This window comes from Coregonus lavaretus (assembly GCF_964263955.1).
Source record: "Coregonus lavaretus genome assembly, chromosome: 1".
NCBI classification, from domain to species: domain Eukaryota; kingdom Metazoa; phylum Chordata; class Actinopteri; order Salmoniformes; family Salmonidae; genus Coregonus; species Coregonus lavaretus.
This window is the reverse complement of record NC_139988.1, coordinates 34,780,155-34,804,993: the sequence shown is the minus strand read 5'-3', so window position 1 is coordinate 34,804,993 and position 24,839 is coordinate 34,780,155. Positions and strand designations below refer to the sequence as shown.

Below are 24,839 nucleotides of genomic sequence, written 5' to 3'. Positions count from 1 at the left end.
CTGCAAGACCTACTGCAAAATGGTGATGGGCTCGTTCTGTCAGCAGACATTTGGGCCAGTAGAAGAGGGCACAGCCTCCTTGGCATCGTGGCCAGTTTCATTGATGGGACGTTCCGGGGGCACGCGGTTTTGTTGGGCTGTGAGCACAGACAGAGGCACCATACCGCAGATCGTATTTACCAAAAGTATGAAAGTGTACTGAAATATTGGAACGTGCAACGACGTGTGATTCGGGTCGTCACTGACAGTGCCAGCAACATGATCAAGGCATTTAACCTCCTCCCTGGCACTGAAGAGGAGGCAGAGGGTGAAGTGACCGCGGATGCCAGCAGCAGCGCAGAACATGAAGAGGAGGATGAGGGACCACCTGCGCCCTCGCAAGTCCATGTGGAAGTGATAACCACTAATGTAGAAACTATGATAAATCAGTACTTTACTGTGTCAAATTTACATCTGAGATGCCCCATTCACATGCTTCAGCTGGCGATCAAAGACGCCGTTAACGAGCACGACAACATTAATAGGCTGTTAGTGAAAGTCGGGCACCTGGTGAAAAGTGTACGCAAGAGCACCCTGAACACAGAGGAAACCGACCAATTAGGTGTCCGCCCCACAAATGCCTGCGCCACTCGATGGAGCAGCCAGCTGCGGATGATTCAGTCGTTCATCCGGTTGTTCCAAAAAGACCTGTTATGGCAAAACAAACTCAAGTCTAATGTTGCTAACATCAACCTGAATCAAGTACGGCAGCTGACGCACCTTGTCAGTGTGCTAACCACTGGCAGACCTCACAGACAAAATGCAGAAGGAGCTGGGGAACCTGGGGATGATCCTCCCTACTGTCACAGAAATCAAATCCCTGCTCACCGATGACACTCACGCTGCACTTCCAATGGGCATCGCTGCTTTTGCAGAAACATTGGCAAACAACGTGTCAATTCGCTATGGAATATACTATACTGATAAACATCTAATTTTAGCATCAGTGTTAGATCCGTTTCAAGACAGACTGGATAATCCGAGATGAATCTGTATGCAACAAACTCGGGGAGATCCGCGACCACCTAATAAAAGAAGCTGAGGAAATTAATGCTCCCAGCGGGACACCCGAGACCGACACCCCACCCGCAGCTGACCTGAATTCCGAGCCTGAACCAAAAAGAGCTCGCCTATTCGGGTCATACTTCAGCGAGCAGCTACGCATAACCGGAGACGCCAAAGGTGAAGTCGAAAATTACCTCTCATCCCCGAGACAGAACCCGGACGCAGATGTTATTCGAGTTTGGAAAGAAAACTCAGTCTTTTCCCCGCCTGGCTAAAGTAGATCGCATTGTGTTCAGCATCCCAAGCGGGTCTGCGAGCGCAGAGAGGGTTTTCTTCGCTGCTGGCCTGCTGTCAAGAAACCACCGCATGAGTCTGAAGCCTCAGACATTGGCCAAACTTGTGTTCTTGAAGGTGAACTCAAAAGAACTGTAGATAAGGAAAGCAATTCATTTTATTTTAAAGTTTGACAATGGATATAAGTCAATTAAAAATTTAATTCACGTGCAAGCTGCGCAAAAGTTCAGTTATCAGAATTTTGGCCTAATAGTTCATTTACTTTTAAAAACTTTGATGTATAGCCTGTATTTTTATTTATATAATTAGGCCCATTGATTGTTTAATTTTACAGGACTTTTGTGTATATTCCTTCTTACATAGGCTAGGCCTAATTTGTAATTTGAAATAAAACATTTCTATTTGGAAAATGTTATCGTTGCTCTTTAGTTCTTTGGGAGGTAAGGCTGTGGTTTAAGCTAACAGTGAAATACATGCAGATTTTTTTCCTTTTTTGGAGCGAGGGGGGATTTGAGTGGAGCACGATGCAAACTGCGTTGAGCGCTGAGCGATAATGAGCGGACTGGCCTGATGTGGTTTGAGCGGAGGGAGCGGAGGGGTAAACAGCTCTGTGAGCGAGGAGCTGAGATTCTCACCGCTCCACTCCGCTCATATGTTCTGGTCAACACAGAACATTTCAAGAACTTTGAAAGTTACTTCAAGTGCAGTCGCAAAAACCATCAAGCGCTATGATGAAACTGGCTCTCATGAGGACCACCACAGGAATGGAAGACCCAGAGTTACCTCTGCTGCAGAGGATAAGTTCATTAGAGTTACCAGCCTCAGAAATCGGCAATTAACTGCACCTCAGATTGCAGCCCAAAAAGTAACAGACATCTCAACATCAACAGTTCAGAGGAGACTGTGTGAATCAGGCCTTCATGGTCGAATTGCTGCAAAGAGCCCACTAAAGGACACCAATAAGAAGAAGAGACTTGCTTGGTCTGTTGAATGCAAATTTGAGATTTTTGGTTCCAACCGCTGTGTCTTTGTGAGACGCAGAGTACGTGAACGGATGATCTCCACGTGTGGTTCCCACCGTGAAGCATAGGAGGTGGTGTGATGGTGCTTTGCTGGTGACACAGTCTGTGACTTATTTAGAATTCAAGGCACACTTAACCAGCATGGCTAGCACAGTGATACGCCATCCCATCTGGTTTGCGCTTAGTGGGACTATCATTTGTCTTTCAACAGGACAATGACCCAACACAACTCCAGGCTGTGTAAGGGCTATTTGACCAAGAAGGAGTGTGATGGAGTGCTGCATCAGATGACCTGGCCTCCACAATCACCCGACCTCAACCCAATTGAGATGGTTTGGGATGAGTTGGGCAGCAGAGTGAAGGAAAAGCAGCCAACAAGTGCTCAGCATATGTGGGAACTTCAAGACTGTTGGAAAAGCATTCCAGGTGAAGCTGGTAGAGAGAATTCCAAGAGTGTGCAAAGCTATCATCAAGGCAAAGGGTGGCTACTTTGAAGAATCTCAAATATATTTTGATTTGTTTAACACTTTTTTGTTTACTACATGATTACATGCGTGTTATTTCATGGTTTTGATGTCTTCACTATTATTCTACAATGTAAAAAATAAAGAAAAACCCTTGAATGAGTAGGTGTCCAAACTTTTGACTGGTAGTGTGTATGTATGTATATGTACATATATATGTACGTACACATACATACAGTGGGGAGAACAAGTATTTGATACACTGCCGATTTTGCAGGTTTTCCTACTTACAAAGCATGTAGAGGTCTGTAATTTGTATCATAGGTACACTTATAATAATAATAATAATAAGCCATTTAGCAGACGCTTTTATCCAAAGCGACTTACAGTCATGCGTGCATACATTTTTGTGTATGGGTGGTCCCGGGGATCGAACCCACTACCTTGGCGTTACAAGCGGCATGCTCTACCAGCTGAGCTACAGAGGACCACACACTTCAACTGTGAGAGACGGAATCTAAAACAAAAATCCAGAAAATCACATTGTATGATTTTTAAGTAATTACATTTGAATTTTATTGCATGACATAAGTATTTGATACATCAGAAAAGCAGAACTTAATATTTGGTACAGAAACCATTGTTTGCAATTACAGAGATCATACGTTTCCTGTAGGTCTTGGTTTGCACACACTGCAGCAGGGATTTTGGCCCACTCCTCCATACAGACCTTCTCCGGATCCTTCAGGTTTCGGGGCTGTCGCTGGGCAATACGGACTTTCAGCTCCCTCCAAAGATTTTCTATTGGGTTCAGGTCTGGAGACTGGCTAGGCCACTCCAGGACCTTGAGATGCTTCGTACGGAGCCACTCCTTAGTTGCCCTGGCTGTGTGTTTCGGGTCGTTGTCATGCTGGAAGACCCAGCCACGACCCATCTTCAATGCTCTTACTGAGGGAAGGAGGTTGTTGGCCAAGATCTCGCGATACATGGCCCCATCCATTCTCCCCTCAATACGGTGCAGTCGTCCTGTCCCCTTTGCAGAAAAGCATCCCCAAAGAATGATGTTTCCACCTCCATGCTTCACGGTTGGGATGGTGTTCTTGGGGTTGTACTCATCCTTCTTCCTCTTTAGACCAAAAAGCTATATTTTTGTCTCATCAGACCACATGACCTTCTCCCATTCCTCCTCTGGATCATCCAGATGGTCATTGGCAAACTTCAGACGGGCCTGGACATGCGCTGGCTTGAGCAGGGGGACCTTGCGTGCGCTGCAGGATTTTAATCCATGACGGCGTAGTGTGTTACTACTGGTTTTCTTTGAGACTGTGGTCCCAGCTCTCTTCAGGTCATTGACCAGGTCCTGCCGTGTAGTTCTGGGCTGATCCCTCACCTTCCTCATGATCATTGATGCCCCACGAGGTGAGATCTTGCATGGAGCCCCTCGTCATCTTGAACTTCTTCCATTTTCTAATAATTGCGCCAACAGTTGTTGCCTTCTCACCAAGCTGCTTGCCTATTGTCCTGTAGCCCATCCCAGCCTTGTGCAGGTCTACAATTGTATCCCTGATGTCCTTACACAGCTCTCTGGTCTTGGCCATTGTGGAGAGGTTGGAGTCTGTTTGATTGAGTGTGTGGACAGGTGTCTTTTATACAGGTAACGAGTTCAAACAGGTGCAGTTAATACAGGTAATGAGTGGAGAACAGGAGGGCTTCTTAAAGAAAAACTAACAGGTCTGTGAGAGCCGGAATTCTTACTGGTTGGTAGGTGATCAAATACTTATGTCATGCAATAAAATGCAAATTAATTCCTTACAAATCATACAATGTGATTTTCTGGATTTTTCTGAAAATTACAGACCTCTACATGCTTTGTAAGTAGGAAAACCTGCAAAAAAAAAAAATATATATATATTTATATATATATATACACACACACATACATACACACACATATATATATATTATATAAAATGTATATATACACACACCCCTTCAAAATCAGTGGATTTGGCTAAAAATTGAGCACACAGCCATGCAACCTCCATAGCGAAAACATTGGCCTGTACTAAAGAGCTCAGTGACTTTCAACGTGGCACCGTCATAGGATGCCACCTTTCCAACAAGTCAGTTCGTCAAATGTCTGCCCTGCTAGAGCTGCCCCAATAAGTGCTGTTATTGTGAAGCAACAACAGCTCAGCTTCGAAGTGGTAGGCCACACAAGCCCACAGAACGGGACCACCAAGTGCTGAAAGCGCATAGCACATTAAAATCGCCTGTCCTCGGTTGCAACACTCACTACCGAGTTCCAAACTGCTTCTGGAAGCAACGTCACCACAATAACTGTTAGTCAGGAGCTTCATGAAATGGATTTCCGTGGCCGAGCTGGTCTGGGGCTGTTTTTCATGGTTCAGGCTAGGCCCCTTCGTTCCAGTGATCGTAACGATACAGCATACAATGACATTCTAGACAATTCTATGCTTCCAACTTTGTGGCAACAGTTTAGGGAAGGCCCTTTCCTGTTTCAGCATGACAACGCCGCCGTGCACAAAGCGAGGTCCATACAGAAATGGTTTGTCGAGATCTGTGTGGAAGTACCTGACTGGCCTGCACAGAGCCCTGACCTAAACCCCATTGAACACCTTTGGGATGGATGAATTGGAACGCCGACTGCAAGCCAGGCCTAATCGCCCAACATCAGTGCCCGACCTCACTAATGCTCGTGGCTGAATGGAAGCAAGTCCCTGCAGCAATGTTCCAACATCTAGTGGAAATCCTTCCCAGAATAGTGGAGGCTGGTATAGCAGCAAAGGGGGGACCAACTCCATATTAATGCCCATGCTTTTGGAATGAGATGTTCGACGAGCACTTCAAGAGATGTCTCTTGAACTTCTAAACTTGTATAATTATACTGCGTAGTGCCAACAAGGGAACTTAAAAAATCAAATCACATCACAACCTCATTGTTGTTAACAATGTGAGATCGAAAACAAACATCAGGGCCTATGTTGATTTCAGATTAGATATTTCCTTAAATTGAAGATTACCTATCAACTACAAACCCTTTCACCAATATCAGAGCCAAAGACAAACAGTCTAGAACTAGTCCTTAGAGAAGTCACAAGCATTGATATACAATACTGAAGACAACAAAGTGGCATGAGTATATTATCACATTTGATTACATTCTATTACCATTAAATAAAATACATTCATAAGGTTAATCCATTCCAGGTTGTTGGCAACAGCAGAATATCACATACACGTAACGATTACAATTTATGTTCAGATCTGGAGATGGGGGGGGAATTTTTCATATTTTTCACAGGAAAATAAAACCATCAGCAGAAAAACTCAGTCACAACAACGTTATCTACATTGACAATGGTGTGAAAGTTTCTGTGATATGTAGCGAGTTAAGTTCAGTGCTTGTGCTTTATTACCTTCACTTAACACACTAAAATGTCAACTGTTAAACTGAAAACACCAGAGCTGAAGAGGCATTCGTTCAGATAACACAAACGGATTTGCTTACACTCCATTTGTAGTCAAGAACGGCAAAACCGAAGAGGTAACATTTTTGGGGGGTTCTTTTGGTTTGCAGTGACTCACCTGCAGCATGCTGACTATCTCCACCTTGTTGAAGAAAATGAAGGATGTGAGGGTGGAAAGGAAGTTCTCCTCGAAGACAGAAGGTGTGGGCAGAATGATGTCCTGGATGTACTGCACCCGGTACGTCTGGTGTATCTTCTGCCGCAGCTCTGAGTCCGTGATGGGGATTACCTCCTTGAACTTGGCCGTCTTGGTGAGGAACTCCCGGTGCCTTTTAGGCTGCACCAGCGCCGGATCAAACTCCAGACAGCCAACCACATCCATGATACAGTCGTCCGAGAACATGACCTCAAATAGAGCCGCCTTGTTGAGGAACAACACGCCACGTACAATCTCATACAGGTGGTGTAGGCCCTCCCGGTTGTCGAGGTCTTCGCACATCTGGAAGAGCTGCAGCAGCTTCTTCATGTAGCCTTCGCTCATAAGGGCCAGGGCCAGCTTCTCCCGGCGGATGGGCGAGGACAGGACAGAGGTTACAAGGTCAGCGATCTCCTCCAGCCGAGCCAGCTCACATGGAGGCAGCTCCACCAGGTGGCTGGTCTCTGGCATCTCCTCGAAGCGCTCCTCCTCAGACTCATCGATGGGGTCCTGGGTGATTTCCAGCGCAGGGTCTTTCCCTTGCACCTGGGGAGGAAATTAGACACGGGCCACATGTAATAACTACTGAGAGAAAGACTATAGTCCCATATTGCAAAAGAGAAACTTCAGTAACATGATATTCTATACTTTAAAATTAATAAATGGTTTAGTTTCGTAAGAGACATTTTTGTTTACTGGCCCCTAAAGACGCAGCAGTGACCTACTATGCACAGACATGGCTATTCATAGTATTGGGGCTTCAAATAACAACCAAATACGGTACAATCAGTTGCTCCAGACAATGTTCTATTGCAAAAGGATGTTTTTTTCTTATTTGTGTACATGTGTCACCAACAGTTGTGACATGTTCTATACATGTAGCTCCTGCAGTTGAAAGTGTGCTTTCTGGTGCCATAAAAAGACTAAACAGTATAGTAGTGCATCATAAACCTTACACTGATTTACAAAGCCGTATAGATTAAACACGGTACTATACCTGACAAATCTTTTCCCAGATTTCATCGCAGCCAGCTTTTTCCTGAAAACTCAGAGCCAGATCATAGTTCTCTGCTTCCGACCACACGATCAGGGTGTCCTGAGAAGGGAAAGACCATTCTCATGATCAAGTTCAAAAAAGTATATTTTCATAAAATGAGGTTTGTAAATCTGGTCTTTGCATCGAAATAGTAAAAAAAAAAAAAAAAAAACTCATTATTTACTGTGTCAAATTAACTGCAACTGTACACATGCAGAATTATTTAGATACATTAGGCCGAGCTCCCTGCCATCCAGGACTTCGATCAGGCAGTGTGAAAGGTAGTTCCGGTAAATCATTAAAGACTACAGCCACCCAAGCCATAGACTTTTCTCTGCTTCCGCACGGCAAGCAGTACCAGTGCATCAAGTCTGACACCAACAGGCTCCAGAACAGCTTCGATCCCCAAGCCATAAGACCGCTAAATAGCTAACAAAATGGCTACATGGACGGAGTTGACCCTTGCACATTTACACAGTCTCTGTGCACACTATCGGGACTCCACACACTCACGCATTTATACTGACTCTACACACACGCAATCATAATTTACGCTGCAACTACTCTGTTTATCATATATCCTGATACCTAGTCACCTTACCCATATCTACCTTTATCACCCCAGTATCCCTACACATTGTAAATATGGTATTGGAACTGACCCTGTATATAGCTTCTTATTTGATCATGTTCTTATTTCTATTACTCGTGTGTTTTTGTTCTATCTTATTTTTAGTGCTAATTGATACTGATTAGGCCTACTGCATTGTTGGGTTTGGAGCTTGCAATAAAGGCATTTCACTGTGCTTTTGCACGTGACATTAAAACTTGACAGGCTACTTTTATAAATGGATCACCCACAGCGAAAAGAAAAAACACTGAAGATACAGTGCCTTCAGAAAGTATTCACACCCCTTTACTTCTTCCATGTTTTGTTACAGCCTGAATTTAAAAGGGATTAAATTAAGATTTGTTGTCACTGGCCTACACACAATACCCCATAATGTCATTATGTTACAGTTACAGAGTTTAATGGCTGTGATAGGAGAAAACTGAGGATGGATCAACAACATTGTAGTTACTCCACAATAATAACCTAATTAGCAGTGAAAATAAGGAAGCCAGTCCACAATTTTTTTTTACAAAACATGCATCCTGTTTGCAACATGGCACTAAAGTAATACTGCAACAACAACAAAAATGGAAAAGCATTTAACTTATTGTCCTGATTCTAAAGTGTTATGTTTGGGGCAAATCCAATACAACACATACTGAGTACCACTCTCCATATTTTCAAGCATAGTGGTGGCTGCATCATGTTATGGGTGTGCTCGTAATAGTTAAGGACTGGGAGTTTTTCAGGATAAAACAGAAACTGAGCTAAGCACAGCCAAAATCCTAGAGGAAAACCTGGTTCAGTCTTCAATTAATCTTACAGCAGGCCAATAACCTAAAACACAAGGCCAAATCTACACTGGAGTTGCTTACCAAGAAGACAGTGGATGTTCCCGAGATGGCCAAGTTACAGTTGTGACTTAAATCTACTTGAAAATATATGGCAAGACTTGAAAATGGTTGTCTAGCAATGATCAACAACCAATTTGACAGCTTGAAGAATTTATAAAATAATAAATGGGCAAATATTGCGCAATCCAGGTGTGCAAAGCTCTTAAAGACTTGCCCAGAAAGAGTCACAGCTGTAATCGTTGCCAATGGTGATTCTAACATGAATTGACTCAGGGTTGTGAATACTTATGTAAAGTAGATATTTCTGTATTTCATTTTCAATAAATGTGCAAACATTTCTAAAAACATGTTTTCACTGTCTTTATGGAGTATTGGTTGTAATAATAATAATAATAATAATAATAATAATAAGTCATTTAGCAGACGCTCTTATCCAGAGCGACTTACAGGAGCAATTAGGGTTAAGTGCCTTGCTCAAGGGCACATCGACAGATTTTTCACCTAGTCGGCTCGGGGATTAGAACCAGCGACCTTTCGGTTACTGGCACAACGCTCTTAACCACTAAGCTACCTGCCGCCCGTTGTAGATGGGTGAGAGAAAAAAAGATTTAATCAATTTTGAATTCAGGCTGTAACAACAAAATGTAGAATAAGTCAAGGGGTATGAATACTTTCTGAAGGCACTGTACACAGCAGTCCACTATAGACAGGTTTACATATTGTCATGAGCCTTGTCCTGGAGGCAGAACTGAGCGATTTCCCCATAGTCAGCTGCAAAGTCAAAATTGTCTACATTGTAAAAATTCATGAGGGAAAAAAAGTAGCTTTTTGGTCAGGGTTAGGCATTAGGGTTAGCAGTGTGGTTAAGGTTAGATTTCAAATCAGATTGTATTACTGTGGCTGTGCCAGCTAGTGCCCACTGCACAGCTGCCTCCAGAACAAGACTAATGACGAAAACGCTAACCTGCCTGTTACAGAGGCAGAATACTCACTTGTTGTTTCTGATATGCAGTATTTGGGCTGATTTTAGACTCCAGAAGAAGTGAGCCTAAAAGACAAATAGGAATTTAGTTAGCTACCCACTACCTTATTGAAATAATTAGTTGCTGCCTAAATGTTAGCAAAATTATAGTACAGAACTGGATAATTCAGTCACATGGGTGTGAAAGAACATGTTCTTCAAATAAGATGGCTGTTGTAAGACTAACAATTACTGCTGAAACCTGAATACCACACCTTTACTGACATGAACTGTGCACGTAAACAAGGACAACTACCCACAAATTAGCTTACAGAATGTATGTTTTTGGCTGGCAAACAAATGCCCCTTTATTTATTAACAAGTTAGCCAAGTGAGTTTACTAGCTAGCTACCTAGCTAAAACTAGAAAGTTGACTAACATTTGACCGGGTAGTTAACTAGCTTAGTTGGCTGGCTAGCTCGTCAGCTAGCTGGATACAATATTTTAAGTGTACCAAGGTTACCTAGTTATGTACCAAGATAGCTATAAAAATAATAAGTATTGAAATGAAAATCAGGATTACAAAGCAAGTTAGTTCAACCACATTTTACTTCCAAGCATTGGCTAACTAGCCATCTAACTAGGTTAGTTAGCTAAGAAGCTGGTTTGAGAAAATCATGCTAGTTGTTTATTTCGTTTATAGCTACTTAATTAGCTAACGAGCTACCTTTTAAGCAATTTGTTTTGCTTATTTGTATTTCATCTTCAAGGCCAACCATCACTATGTAGCGTTAATACAAGTAAACGTTGAACATTGGCTAACTACCCAGTTAGCTAACCAGCTAGTTAATTTAACTAACTAAATAGATAACGTTAGCTAGCTAACAGTAGCAAACTAGCATTAGCAATATAGTGTGATGTAGCTCGTTAGTTGGCTAGAATAACCTATTCACACCGGCAGCAGTTATTGTACGTTACTAACGTTAGCAAGATCATAACAGTTAGCTAGTTAGTTCAGTTGGCTGATTTAGTTAGCTACAGTAGCTGATTCTTAAACTAGTTCGCGATGTTGAGTTATTGCATCTGTGGCCTGTGTTAGTTGATGTTACCAGCCAACTAACGTTAGATAGCTGCGTTACGAACAAAACAAACGTAAGTGACGAGCTATCTGACCATCTGCTAATAAGACATGTTAGTTAGCAACTCACCGTCGGATTCCGCCCGAACTAATAATGATATTCCCTTCAGTCGTTCGACAAAGGTAGACGAGACATGTCCTGTGCCCCTATCGTCCCACTGCCGGTCTTCATTAAGCGTATATACTTTCACACGCCGCCGAGTATCCGACATGGTTACCTTGAGCGGAAAAGCTAACAATCTAACGTTAGCTAGCCACTGGTTCACTCTTTCAAATAGTTGCCTAGCTATTTCCTTATCCCCGAGCTTCAAACTTTGTTTCTACCCGCATGTTTCAGACACATCCGAGTATGATTCGCAATAATGTGCTAAAACGTAAAGCTAATTCACGAGCATATTACGATGATTATTATTATTTATATCCCCCGCAGAATGACGACGATTGCTAGCTACCTGTAAAATTCACAGTTGAGAACACAACTACGACGGCCTCTTCACTATCGTCCAGAGACCGCCATCTTGTAATCTGATCTTGTCTTTTTCTTCCCTACGTCATCCAAACGGTTACCGCCGCGGGGTCTCCTCTGAGGGGCTACGGAAACCGGTGTGTTATTGTGGCAATATCGAAACAGACAGACCTGTTATAGTCTGTCCTTGGCAAAAAAAAAGTTAATAAAAATAATGCTGTTGATTTCAATAAAAGACGCCAACTCTAAATATTTTACAACTAAAACAATGAGTATGTAGAAGATTGGAATATGGTATGAGCGGTCACAGCTTTAAGTCAATTCAATTTAAAACAATTAAAATTGTTAATTTACATATTTATTACACATTGTATAAAATAGATTAACAGAAATTGACAGCATATAAACTCAATAGTATGGCCACCGATCTGATATCATTGCTGAAATCACCAGAGAATGAGAGTACAGTAACTGGTGATTGGAGGATGTTGGTGAGTAAAGAGAAACAGTAGTTCAGTGAAGTCAGGGGGAATGCAGAGTGTCCTTGAGATGCATGGTCATGGACAGTTGGTCACACAGTCTAGGAGGACAAGGGGAGTCAAGAGGAGGTGCTGGTCGCTTGGCCATTCCCTGTGCCCATGTTGATGCTCTGCTTTTCACTCAGTGTCTTAACAACTGTTGCTGCTGGAGATTGTAACACCTTCCTCGAAAGCCTCATTCTTCCATCTGTTGGGTCTCGCCCAAAGTATTTAACCTGTTGGCAAAGTTCCATCAGAGAAAAAATGTTAGTCAAGAAGTCAATCAGATTAACAACTAAAGGTCAGAAGAATGATCCTACTCCAACACATTACCTGAATCTGCTGTCCAACCTCTAATCCAAGAGCACTTGGGTGTTTTATCTGGACAAATTCAGAGTTTACAATTATTTCACTCTGTCAAAAATGTTATCTGAAACATAAATGACATGAATAAACAGAAAACAAGCCAACACATGCAGCCCTTTCCAAAATGGTAACATCTGTAAAACATAATCTGTGTAGAGGGTCCTGTGACCCCTGCATGGTATTCTGGGGCTAGACTCTTACCCGTTTGTGGTCCAGCTGAGAGTTATGGAGCAGAACGGCACTCATGTTGGGATACAGCTTCACCATGACACCAATGTCCCTGTGGCGGAAGGGAGACAGAATTTAAGCAAGTCATGAAGCTACCCATTTAGCAATCCAATGTTTAATCAGTCCTATGTTTAAAAACCACAGGCTGTAGCTGCATCATATTAGATTAAACAGCATCCTCCAATAACACATAACATTGGGTACCTTATTTCCATGATGGTGGCAGTGTAAACAGCACCAAATTCCAGCTGCTGCTCTTGCTGCCATGCAAAAAAGTAAATGTGGGTAAGCATAGCCTTTTGGATGATATACAGTGAGGGAAAAAAGTATTTAATCCCCTGCTGATTTTGTACGTTTGCCCACTGACAAAGACATGATCAGTCTATAATTTTAATGGAAGGTTTATTTGAACAGTGAGAGACAGAATAACAACAAAAAAATCCAGAAAAACGCATGTCAAAAATGTTATAAATTGATTTGCATTTTAATGAGGGAAATAAGTATGAGACCCCTCTGCAAAACATGACTTCGTACTTGGTAGCAAAACCCTTGTTGGTAATCACAGAGGTCAGACGTTTCTTGTAGTTGGCCACCAGGTTTGCACACATCTCAGGAGGGATTTTGTCCCACTCCTCTTTGCAGATCTTCTCCAAGTTATTAAGGTTTTGAGGCTGACATTTGGCAACTTGAACCTTCAGCTCCCTCCACAGATTTTCTATGGGATTAAGGTCTGGAGACTGGCTAGGCCACTCCAGGACCTTAATGTGCTTCTTCTTGAGCCACTCCTTTGTTGCCTTGGCCATGTGTTTTGGGTCATTGTCATGCTGGAATACCCATCCACGGCCCATTTTCAATGCCCTGGCTGAGGGAAGGAGGTTCTCACCCAAGATTTGACGGTACATGGCTCCGTCCATCGTCCCTTTGATGCGGTGAAGTTGTCCTGTCCCCTTAGCAGAAAAACACCCCCAAAGCATAATGTTTCCACTTCCATGTTTGACGGTGGGGATGGTGTTCTTGGGGTCATAGGCAGCATTCCTCCTCCTCCAAACATGGCGAGTTGAGTTGATGCCAAAGAGCTAGATTTTGGTCTCATCTGACCACAACACTTTCACCCAGTTCTCCTCTGAATCATTCAGATGTTCATTGGCAAACTTCAGACGGGCCTGTATATGTGCTTTGTTGAACAGGGGGACCTTGCAGGCGCTGCAGGATTTCAGTCCTTCACGGCGTAGTGGGTTACCAATTTTTTCTTGGTGACTATGGTCCCAGCTGCCTTGAGATCATTGACAAGATCCTCCCGTGTAGTTCTGGGCTGATTCCTCACCGTTCTCATGATCATTGCAACTCCACGAGGTGAGATCTTGCATGGAGCCCCAGGCCGAGGGAGATTGACAGTTATCATTTGCGAATAATCGCACCAACTGTTGTCACCTTCTCACGAAGCTGCTTGGCGATGGTCTTGTAGCCCATTCCAGCCTTGTGTAGGTCTACAATCTTGTCCCTGACATCCTTGGAGAGCTCTTTGGTCTTGGCCATGGTGGAGAGTTTGGAATCTGATTGATTGATTGCTTCTGTGGACAGGTGTCTTTTATACAGGTAACAAACTGATTAGGAGCACTCCCTTTAAGAGTGTGCTCCTAATCTCAGCTCATTACCTGTATAAAAGACACCTGGGAGCCAGAAATCTTTCTGATTGAGAGGGGGTCAAATACTTATTTCCCTCATTAAAATGCAAATCAATTTATAACATTTTTGACATGCGTTTTTCTGGATTTTGTTGTTGTTATTCTGTCTCTCACTGTTCAAATAAACCTACCATTAAAATTATAGACTGATCATGTCTTTGTCAGTGGGCAAACGTACAAAATCAGCAGAGGATCAAATACTTTTTTCCCCTCACTGTAGATCCTTGCCCTTGATCATGACTCTCAGTTCCATTACATTACACATAAGAGCCACTGGACGAAGGAGTCTTCTGTAGGGGGAAGTTTTGTTAAGATCCCAGACACTCGGTATGAACATTAACATGCATCGCTTGCGGTAAAGTTTTGGAAGCATAAGGAACTTATCTTTCATTTCAGCAAGAAATAATGTTCTAAACACAAAAGGTTAAATTGATACATATCTTGATACGGTTAGGGTTAGTGTTCCCACATCTCCATGTTACAGAGTTTGTTTATGGAAAACAGACGGAAGACAAGAGGCGACCACCTGTGCTAATGAGCTATCTAGCATGCTCCGAACACCTGTGTGTAAGCATAACTCGGGAAGTGTAGCGGAAGTGTAGTTTCGTCGGATGGAGGCACCCATAGCTGTATGGATCTATGCAAAACTGCTACAGTAAGTGTTTTTTTATTTTAAGGAATTTTTCTCGCTGATGAAAGATAAGGGCCATATGTTTGGAAAGCCCTATCGCAAGCGATGATTATAGATGTTTCTAAACGTTAAACCACAGCATCGGGATTGTAGTTCACATGAGGCAGTCGTGGGCGACGCTAATGGCTGAGAACTGTAGGGAGAAGGCAGAATGCCGCCTAGAGTTTTGAGAGCTAATATAGAGCCCTTTTCTGTTTACCATCAAACGTCATGTTCGAGTAAGGCGCGCATCCCAACATCAAAAACCTCTGTAGCAGGATAGCAAATGCTGATGTCGGGACCTTGACAAACTTAACAGTAAGTGAGTGATGACCATGAAAACATGCAAGACTGATGGCTATAGCTATGTTCAACAAGTACAGTATATTATTCTTCTGGCTTTATCTAGCTCTATTTGTGATTTTTGACCTTGCCTCGCTGGCTTGCTAGGTAATCAATCCTCTGATGACATCTGCAATGTTGTAGACGATAACCATCTAATCACGTGCATTTGAAGTTGCACGTGATCGTATCCACTGCTAGGTAAACAAAGAGGTTTTTAAAGACGAACAGCGTGCAAAACTTTATGACGCGGCCGGGAAATGGGTCTATAGTACAATTATGTTTAACTAATAGTAAATCAAAATGCATTAAGGAATGGTAAGAAATTAGGCAATACAGTGGAATTAGACTAGGTTGGACTTACATCATCCTTGCAGATTTCTGTGATGAACTCCTGGGCTTCATTCATGGCACCAGGAGTAGGTGCAAACACAGAGAAGGTCTCCTCGTCCACCTGGCTTATCGTCACACCTATCCAATGACACAAAACAACCTGTCATTTTCCCATACACTATGCACCTATGAAGAGAGCTTGTTGGTGTAGACACAAATGGAGTTAGAATGTTGTTTTAGAATATTAAAATGTTACCTGTTTGAGCTTGTAGTCTACGGAGGTTATAGCCCCCTGGCCCAACAAAGCGTGCTCGTCTGGAGACAGGGACTCTGACATTTTCTGCAACAGACAGGAAACATTCCTTTAAAGGAAAATACATAAATGATGGGAATCAAATAAGGACTAGACACCAAGAGAATCTTACCGACAACTGGGCCATTCTCCTTTCTTTTGTCCCTTGGCTTCGCAATGGTCTTGTTCATGATGCCCAAAATCTCCCTCTTGGCAACTGTAAGGATATGAGAATGAAATGAGGATTGGTGACTGCGATATTTTATAGTGACATAAACAATATATTTCTGGGGAATGTCTTTCATTTCACCTGTGGCTTGCTGAATAGCCTCCATTACAAGTTTCAGCGGTAAGCCTGGAATCTTCACATCAACCTAGAAGGAGGCGGCATACATTATAGCAAAAATAAATACAGTCAACAAAAAACGACGGAATAGAGAAACCACTGGACGTTCAGCTACAGTACCTGTAAGGCATTGATACCCTTGTTTGTTCCAGCCAGTTTGAAGTCCATGTCTCCTAGGTAATCCTCTATTCCCTGTTGTGACAGAAAACACAAATAAAACAGTTCTACAGGGGATCCCATTATTACAGTACGAATGTAGGATTGGTGAGAAAAATACTAGTAATATTGGGTACCAGAATATCAGTCAATATTCGGTAGTCCTGGATTTCTGATGGCTTCTCTGGGTTTGCCTTGGATATGAGTCCAACAGCAACACCTGCCACAGCTGATGAAATAGGAACACCTGGAACACAAAAGTGCTACGTTTCACTGCAAACAGAAGGATCATCAACAACATTATCAAATTACATTTTTAATTTTCCACTTCAAAAACATTAAGTACTGTACCAGCATCCATCAAAGCCAGACTGCCTCCACATGCTGATGCCATAGACGAGGACCCTGAGAGAATGAGTGTGTGTGAGAGAAAGAAAGAGCGGGGGCTAATCATACAGTCAATGAAATGACTAAGATTTGGCAACTAAGCTTATAATAAGTCATAGTCTAAAAATGTACAAGGAAAATGGAAGTCATCCATAGAACTCACCATTAGACTCCAGAACCTCAGAGGTAACTCTAATAGTGAAGGGGAAGTCTTTGGGGATGACAGGTCTCAAAGACTTCTCAGCCAGTGCCCCTGTCACCATAGAAGCAGAATATGATTTAAATAGTCACATCAGTTTAGCCATGCCACCCACACTACCCACGCGTCGTCTAATCTATGCCAACATACTAACCATGACCAAGCTCTCTTCTGTTCATTCCACTCATCTTTCCAATCTCATTGGTTGCATAAGGTGGAAACTGAAATAGAAAAATATAATTTCAGCCCATTCAGATGTTTTTTTTGTGCAATACCAAACTAATAAGCAAATCCTCCTTGAATCCTGCGTATTTGCTAAATGTGATACTCACCTCATAGTGAAGCATGAAATTCTTGTCTTTGACTCCACTGTTAAAAGAGAGCAACTAGTTTAATCTAACCTACATATAAATTGTATTAACACTTGCTTGAAATTTGCATTCAAGAGGACCGTAATTAATAAAGTGTAAGTTTACCTTAACGCTGTAGTAATGATGTCTGTTTTAATACTAGACTCCAAGGAGTCAAATGTTATAGAGCACAGAACCTAGATAGAAATGGCTTTATTAAGTAGGCTAAAGATATGACAAACAACCCAAAACAAATCAGACTCCGTCAATACTTTCCAATGTCCCCAAAATGAATAGGATGCCTACTCTGAACCTACTTCTTTATAACGCCAGATCCCTACCTGTGTCTGTCCCCTCTGGAAAAGTGCCGACCCATGAAGGGGCTTAAAGATGTCCGCCTCACAGGAAATATTTCTCAATGAAGTCAGGTCTCTTCCATCACACCTGTAAAACAAGGTAAACAAGGAAACTATTTTATTGTTCCAAACCACACAGTATTCATCAATCACCTATGTTGGTCATGTATTCATGACAATTTGCTAAATACTACTGAGACATGCGTTCTTTTTACCTCCTGTATTCGTTCAAAACCAGATTGCGGAAAACCTCTTTTGATACCATGTTGAAAGACTCCATCACCTCATAAGGTTCTGCTTGAGGATATTTCTCTACATAATACAGACATACTTAGGCAGTTAGACAGTAAACAACCACTCACAAGACCTTGAAAGTTGCAAACATTTATTTGGTATATAGCAATGATATATACCTTTTATTTGTTCCTCTGTTTCAAGCCTTACTTTGTTAATGGCATCATCCCTGGAAATCTGAAAGGACACAATAAGTTACTAATCTTACTGAATGAAAAAGTACCACCAAAACACAATAGCAAAAACACCCAGACATAAATACTTACTTTGTCATGAGTGAAGTCTGTGAAAACAGCGTAGACCTTTTCAGAGGCCAACCTGAAAGCAAAACCGTGTGCTGTCATGTTACCATCAATAAAAAAAACATGACAGATATGAGAAATATTAAAACAGAAATGTTATGCCTTACTGTCGTGTATGCTCAATCATTACCGCAGGAGCAGAAAAGATTTTGGGAGGGGTGCGCTTGGACACCTTTGCTTCTCTGGCCATCTGCTGAATAGCCAGTATGATCTGCTGTGTGTGCTTCACGCCAACCTTGACTGCATGACAGAAGTCCTGCTGCAACACATTCTCAGCAGATGCCTCGATCATCACTAAAACATAAACAATACGTGTTTGTTTTTTTACAGAGACTGAATATGGCATAACACACACTGTAACATTCTACTATAGATATTAAGGTAGAAGAGAGAGGACTGTAGGAAAAATGGATGTGTGATATAGATGGACTACTAACCCACTTGGCTGAGAGGTGCTCCAGCCACTATCAGGTTGATAGTGCTGGAAGCCATTTCCTTTCGTGTTGGGTTCACCAGAAACTCTCCATTCACCAGGCCAATGCGCACTGCACCTAAACATCCAAGAAACACAGACCATACGGTTAAAGCCACACGCTCTGCAACAAAGAAAGAAAAAAGGACACAGGTCTGTAAGAGATACTAACCAATGGGCCCATTCCAGGGAATGTCAGACAGGGAAAGGGCAGCAGAGGCTGTAGGGATGAGACATAGTTTATTTAATCACTGGATGCCAAACAAAGGTAATGTGACTGCTTCTACAAGGAAATCAATCTCTCCTCACCTCCATTAATGGCCAGTACATCTGGATCATTTACGCCATCAACTGCCAACAGGTTACACAGGACCTGAAAATATACATAGCAGTATTACAATCAAGAGCATAGCTTGTAATAACAGTGTAAATACACTGTTATTATAACATTAGCTACACATGATGACTCACCTGAGTGTCATAGAAATAACCAGCAGGAAAAAGGGGTCTGATTGCCCTGTCTGAGGTGAGACAGCAAAAAAGGATACAGTTAAAAGTCTGCTAATGGTATTGGATTAATTCTAATTCTAGAGTAACAGTTGGGTTGTTCCACAAAATTAGTGCCTTTGATATTTTAGGTAGAAAATGTGAACCAATATTGAATTTTAAAAGCCTGTTATATTCAATTAAGTGCCTTTTAATATAGACGACAAGGAGAATTTAATAAATCCGATTATTAATATGAATAAAGACTTTTTGACATGTCCCGCTGTGCACCCTCTGAATTCCAGGAAGATTTTAACCCACTTACCCCAAACATTTCTCCATCATTGTAAACCCCTAGTTATTTTGTTGTCATTTATGAAGATTATTTATTTCATGTGATTAGCGATTCATTTTAAGGTAAAAAAAACACACAAACACGTTAATTTTATGGTCAACCCTGTTACGTGAACTGAACTCTCGTTTAATATGGTGAAACTACTCCTTTTAAAATATTTTTTTCCAAAAGAAACATTGAACATCTAATAGTTAAATCATAGTGTAAAAGCAGGTGAGCTGGTTCTACTCTTTTTGGCCATTTTCTGGTGGAACACTGAGTGGGTCGAGCATAACACATCAACCCTGTTACCCATAGACAGACAGGCTAAAAAAGACCATTTCATTTTGTTTGTGAAGCTTGTATTCAAGGGGGGGGGGTCGAGGTGAGGAGGAGGATTATTTAAGATACTGTTTAAAGAGGTACGGTTTCAGAAGGTTGTCAGGGACTCTGCTGTCCTAGCTTCAGGGGAAACCTGGTTCCACCATTGGGGGTGCCAGGACAGAGAAGAGCTTTGACTGGGCTGAGCAGGAGCTTCCCTCCCGTATGGGTGACCGGGCCAAGAGACCTGAGGTGGCAGAACCGAGTGCTTGGGTTGGGGTGTAGGGTTTGAGCATAGCCTGAGGTAGGGAGGGGCAGTTCCTCTTGCTGTTCCATAGGTAAGCACCATGGTCTTGTAGTGGATGCGAGCTTCAACTGGAAGCCAGTGGAGTGTGCGGAATAGTGGGGTGACATGAGAGAACTTGGGAAGGTTGAAAACCAGGCGGGCTGCAGCGTTCTGGCTAAGTTGCAGGGGTTTCATGGAACAAGCGGGGAGCCCAGCCAACAGCAAGTTGCAGTAGTCGAGACGGGAGAGGACAAGTGCCTGGTTTAGGACCTGTGCCGCTTCCTGTGTGAGGTTGGGTCGTACTCTATGGATGTTGTAGAGCATGAACCTGCAGGAGCGAGTCACTACTTTGACAACAAGCTTCCATTTCCCCTGTCACAAGAGGATTTATGGCTGATTTAAGATGAAATTGTCAACACTGTTACTTTATTCGGCACTTAATAGGCACTCACTATAGTCATTTATGATTTAACCTCTTGAGATGGGAAAACATGTTTTTTATTAAGTTGAACATGTTCTCTTTATGACAGAATGTAAAAATGAGGTGAAATCATTTTTTTTTTTTTTTTTTTACCAAGTTACACATATCAAAAGTCACCGCATTGATGGAACTTATGGGATAGGAGTTAGAATAATCTTCTCACCTATTAGCCTACTAGTCAGAATCTCATTTTCAGTGGTGCCCAACTCCCGCCGCAGGTGGTTAGTGGGGATTCTACCAGCAGCAGCTGCTTTCTGTCTGTAGTCCACCTGTCAATCAAAAACACACAGCTCTAGTCAAGGGACCTGAATTACTCCAAGGGACCTGAAAACACTACGTAATAGCCCAATACACTAAAGAGATCATTACACATAATGAACAATCCTGCATGGAATACTAAAAGCAGGTTTTCAATTGAAATAAATTCAATTGAAATAAATTAATACGATCCCACTTAAAAAAACAGGAGCATTAACTTACCACTAGTGGCATAAATTGTGAGGGGGACGGTTTTGTTTTGCTGACAGCTGTCACCATCACTGTTGTATCCCCAAGCTGGATAAAGAGGTGGAATGCATCTGAGTAACTGGTCTGAACATCTTGTGCATATTCACTTACAAACTCTCAAAAGTAATTCAGAAATATAGTTACCTGCACAACAGCCGACCCATCTGCAAATCTGGCAAGTTTCCCTGTTGAGATCTCAAGTTTTCTTTAAAAGAGGGGAAATCAGAAAACATCTGAGGTTAGAGTGAATTGATGGGAGTCTATCACCCATTCATCATAACAGCAATACAGATTTAGGAAGACTCAGACAGAAATATTCTAAGTAATATTCCTTCTTATAAATATATCTGACTCAGACTATGACAATATGAAACCAACAAGCACACCACTGCGTTGAATAATGAACTTGAAACCTTGACCCACAGGCTTGACTGGTTGTCACTGTGTAACGTTATGTTATTAGCAAGCTATGAAGCTAGCAAAGTCAGATGTCAACTTACTTCTCACCCAAGTCCACTCCCACTTTTCGTATCGTTCCATGGCTGTTCCAGACGCTTTGGTGGCACAACCGCACATTTAGTCTGGCCAGCGAGGGCCCAAGCCTCAGTAAATGTCTCATATTCGAGTAAAAGCTAACATGAGATCATTTCTTCAATTGAACAGGTATCCTTTACACAATTTTGATACGCATGTGGGCTGCCATGACAGTTCATCACATGCACGGAAGTACGTCAGAAATACATCGTGTCCTGTGATTGGACCAAAGAGGATCGACTTTGTGCATCTTCTAACCAAGGTGGTCCAACATACCAGACCACTTCACACTCCCTCCTCATTTATAGTCCAAATTACATACAGTATATGTTTTCTCAAGAAACTGAGCGAGAAAAGTGATGTTTGAATTTAGCTTTGTTTACTTTCCTAATGTGATTGTTGTTGGTATCCCACACAATCACCATAACCATCAAGTAAATGGATCTAACTAGTACCTTTTCATGGGGAGTTTTAAGTGGTTCATAACTATATTATATAAACCATTTCTGGTACAGTGCTGTTTAAAAATGTGAACACAAGAGGGCGCTTTGTCCTCACAATAAACATGACGCCCACATGGGCCATGTCCCAATTATCTCTCCTTCCACCTAAAGTGTGCAGTGCACTCCCCTTCACCGATTTGAAAGAAAATGACTGGTATAAGAAATATTGTGGAAACTCCCACCAGCCCATGCCTCTGCCAATTCCATGCTTTTAGATTTGTGGGAAGTAGTGAACGAGTGCACACTTCAGGAGAAAGGAGATATTATTGGGAAGCACACAGGGATAATCCTGTATGATGAGGGTTGTTCTTGAATTGTGGGGGCATTTGCATCCCTTGCCTTTGCAACCATGAAAGCACTTTAAAATGACACATACTTACACGTCATACATGTTTTTGTTTATATTAAACTATTGATCAATGATAAAACATATGGCAATTCCTTTATACTGCAAACATTGTTTATGCATTGCTTAAAGTACTTGTCTTGTCCCAGTTATGATAGAGTGTAGAGTTGTAGAGACATGTTTTGGGGATTTAGAGATATCTATTATTTTGAATGCTAGAAAGTGAACAAAAGTATTTAATATATTGTATAGATCAATAAAAACAAAGAAGGCTATTAAAATAAAATAAAATGTACTAGTATAATGTCTGTCCCTCAGTTTTATGTCATTGGTGTTACCGCCTTGAAAATCACTCATTACAAAACTAGACAAGGACCTTGAGCATTCCCTCCAGTGGCAAACTGTTATCGGCGGGGTGGTCTATATTAAATATATTTATTTGCTAATCGCACCCTTTTAGTAGGTTATGAATTTGAGGATTCCATTGATAATTTGGTGTGTCTAAATCCAAAGTGTCAGTTGGTGTTACTCAATTTAAATGAAGGGAAATAACATTGTGAGCAACATTTATTTAATTATTATTTGTTCAAGCGTTAATGACCTTAGATTTGAGCCTCTGTGAACTCCATTTAAGAAAATCCTCAAAAACCTAAAATGTCTCATTGATGTTAGCATCAGTGGTGTTACTACTCCTACTGGTGGCACAATGTTATCCTTATGGTAAAAAATAGTTAAAGTCATTAGGCTGCCATATTAGTTGATTTAGAATGGATGTACCCAAATATTTTTCCCAAAATGGCGTGCCCAAATGCCACCGCAATTCAAGACCGGCCGATGAACCGGAAGTCTTTGGTTGTACAACGTCAGGCTTGCCAGCCATGCTGTAACTGTACTGTACCAGCCTAAAGAACAATGTGAGGATATGTTGAAAGACTTGTTAGATAGGAATATGCTGTTTTTGGTCAACACAGTATTATCAGCTTCTTCATCATGAAATATTGGTTGTCCCTTACACTGTATATTGGGAGTCCAATTCACCTGCTTTAGAGTCAGTTATTGGTACTACCCAGGCATTTAGGCTAGCCCACTTTTGTTATATGATTATGTAGAGTGACTCTTCTGTTTTCTTACACTTTGAAACCCTATTTTAATTCTCTAGATTTGAAATTAAATTAGGCAACCACTGTTTTGCAGTATTCAACAGATAATTATTATTTATTTACTTTCAGAGTGGTGAAACTGGTCTCCTCTCTTTTACTGTCCATTTAGGTGTCAGTGGACACTTCTTCAATGGATGAACCGCTCACCAGATCCTGCCCAACCCTGTTCCTGGAGAGCTACCCTCCTGTAGGTTTTCGCTCCAACCCCAGGTGTTACTAACCTGATTCATCTTATCTACTTGCTAATTATTAGAATCAGGTGTGCTAGATTAGGGTTGGAGTAAAAACCTACAGGACGGTAGCTCTCCAGGAACAGGGTTGGGCAGTCCTGCTCTATAATAATGACCAAAGTGTTGTTATTGGTGTCGTTGTTTTTGCTAGTGTTGGTGATGGGTGTTGGACCCGCCAGCAACCTAATTGTTGACATGGCAAGAGAATGCATAATTAACCTAACATCTATAAAGAGGGAAAGCACACGGGATATGTATGTTCTGTTGCAAATAGGCCTAACTGGCGTGCTAGTCACAGCATTATGTTTGAAGTGATGCATGCTTCATACCAAATCATGTTTGTAACTTTGAATTTAATCATCTTAGTCTAACCACTACAGTTCACCATCCTTACACTCAGATAATAACCATTTGGACCTGAAGCTCTCTCTTTCACTGTTATACCTTCTCAGAGTGATTCTCTTCTTTGGGGGGCTAATTCAGTAGATATGGATCTGGATGAGTCTTCTATCTAGGCCATTACTGCTTGCTACCTGACATGTTTGTGTGGTGTTTTTTGGGGTTCAAATTTCACAGTTACAAGCCATGCCTCATGTGTCAAAAAGATCCCCTTGCTGTACCTCAGGAGGGCATCCTGGTGTAATGAAGGGATATTAGTGTGAGCAGCCTTGCTGAGGATGGGGTGGGGGGCTGTGGTTGTTACGACAACAGATTAGTGTCAGCAGGTTTTTTTGCCAGAGATTCTATTAGGTTTATCCAGTTGCCATATATTTGGA

General features: G+C 41.8%; 2 protein-coding genes across 5 annotated transcripts in view; both read right to left on the bottom strand.

Moving 5' to 3' along the window:
• The window catches only part of LOC311108508 (serine/threonine-protein phosphatase 4 regulatory subunit 3B-like), a 33,161-nt gene extending 21,521 nt beyond the window's left edge, over nucleotides 1-11,640 (bottom strand). For all 4 annotated transcript variants that reach the window (XM_084151141.1, XM_084151140.1, XM_084151143.1 and 1 more), the window contains exons 1-4: nucleotides 11,184-11,640; nucleotides 10,007-10,062; nucleotides 7,509-7,607; nucleotides 6,434-7,057 (exon numbers count right to left, since the gene is read on the bottom strand). In XM_084151141.1, coding sequence (XP_084007267.1) covers nucleotides 6,434-7,057; nucleotides 7,509-7,607; nucleotides 10,007-10,062; nucleotides 11,184-11,325 — 921 coding nt within the window. In that variant the 5' untranslated portion in view covers nucleotides 11,326-11,640. The remainder of the gene's footprint in view (nucleotides 1-6,433; nucleotides 7,058-7,508; nucleotides 7,608-10,006; nucleotides 10,063-11,183) is intronic.
• Nucleotides 11,641-11,917: 277 nt separating this feature from the next.
• LOC311105042 (polyribonucleotide nucleotidyltransferase 1, mitochondrial-like) lies at nucleotides 11,918-21,933 on the bottom strand. Its single transcript, XM_084147025.1, has 28 exons — nucleotides 21,791-21,933; nucleotides 21,435-21,495; nucleotides 21,264-21,338; nucleotides 20,947-21,052; nucleotides 19,347-19,396; nucleotides 19,185-19,248; nucleotides 19,048-19,095; nucleotides 18,841-18,954; nucleotides 18,511-18,697; nucleotides 18,368-18,419; nucleotides 18,221-18,278; nucleotides 18,023-18,119; nucleotides 17,793-17,895; nucleotides 17,578-17,648; nucleotides 17,434-17,470; nucleotides 17,256-17,322; nucleotides 17,066-17,155; nucleotides 16,867-16,920; nucleotides 16,653-16,762; nucleotides 16,480-16,551; nucleotides 16,324-16,387; nucleotides 16,147-16,230; nucleotides 15,978-16,061; nucleotides 15,753-15,859; nucleotides 12,896-12,951; nucleotides 12,665-12,743; nucleotides 12,431-12,478; nucleotides 11,918-12,333 (listed from the first exon to the last, which is right to left on the bottom strand). The coding sequence occupies exons 1-28, from the start codon at nucleotides 21,907-21,909 to the stop codon at nucleotides 12,178-12,180; spliced, it is 2,313 nt and encodes a 770-aa protein (XP_084003151.1). The 5' UTR covers nucleotides 21,910-21,933; the 3' UTR covers nucleotides 11,918-12,177.
• Nucleotides 21,934-24,839: the final 2,906 nt, after the last annotated feature.

Bases quoted from the DNA above. Each gene is read 5' to 3' on its own strand.
- LOC311105042 (XM_084147025.1), bottom strand. From the start codon at position 21,909: ATGAGACATTTACTGAGGCTTGGGCCCTCGCTGGCCAGACTAAATGTG. The intron at 18,420-18,510 runs GTAAGGCATAAC...TTTTGCTTTCAG, and splicing joins ATGATTGAGCATACACGACA to GTTGGCCTCTGAAAAGGTCT. The intron at 17,323-17,433 runs GTGAGTATCACA...TTTCTATTTCAG, and splicing joins ATTTCATGCTTCACTATGAG to TTTCCACCTTATGCAACCAA.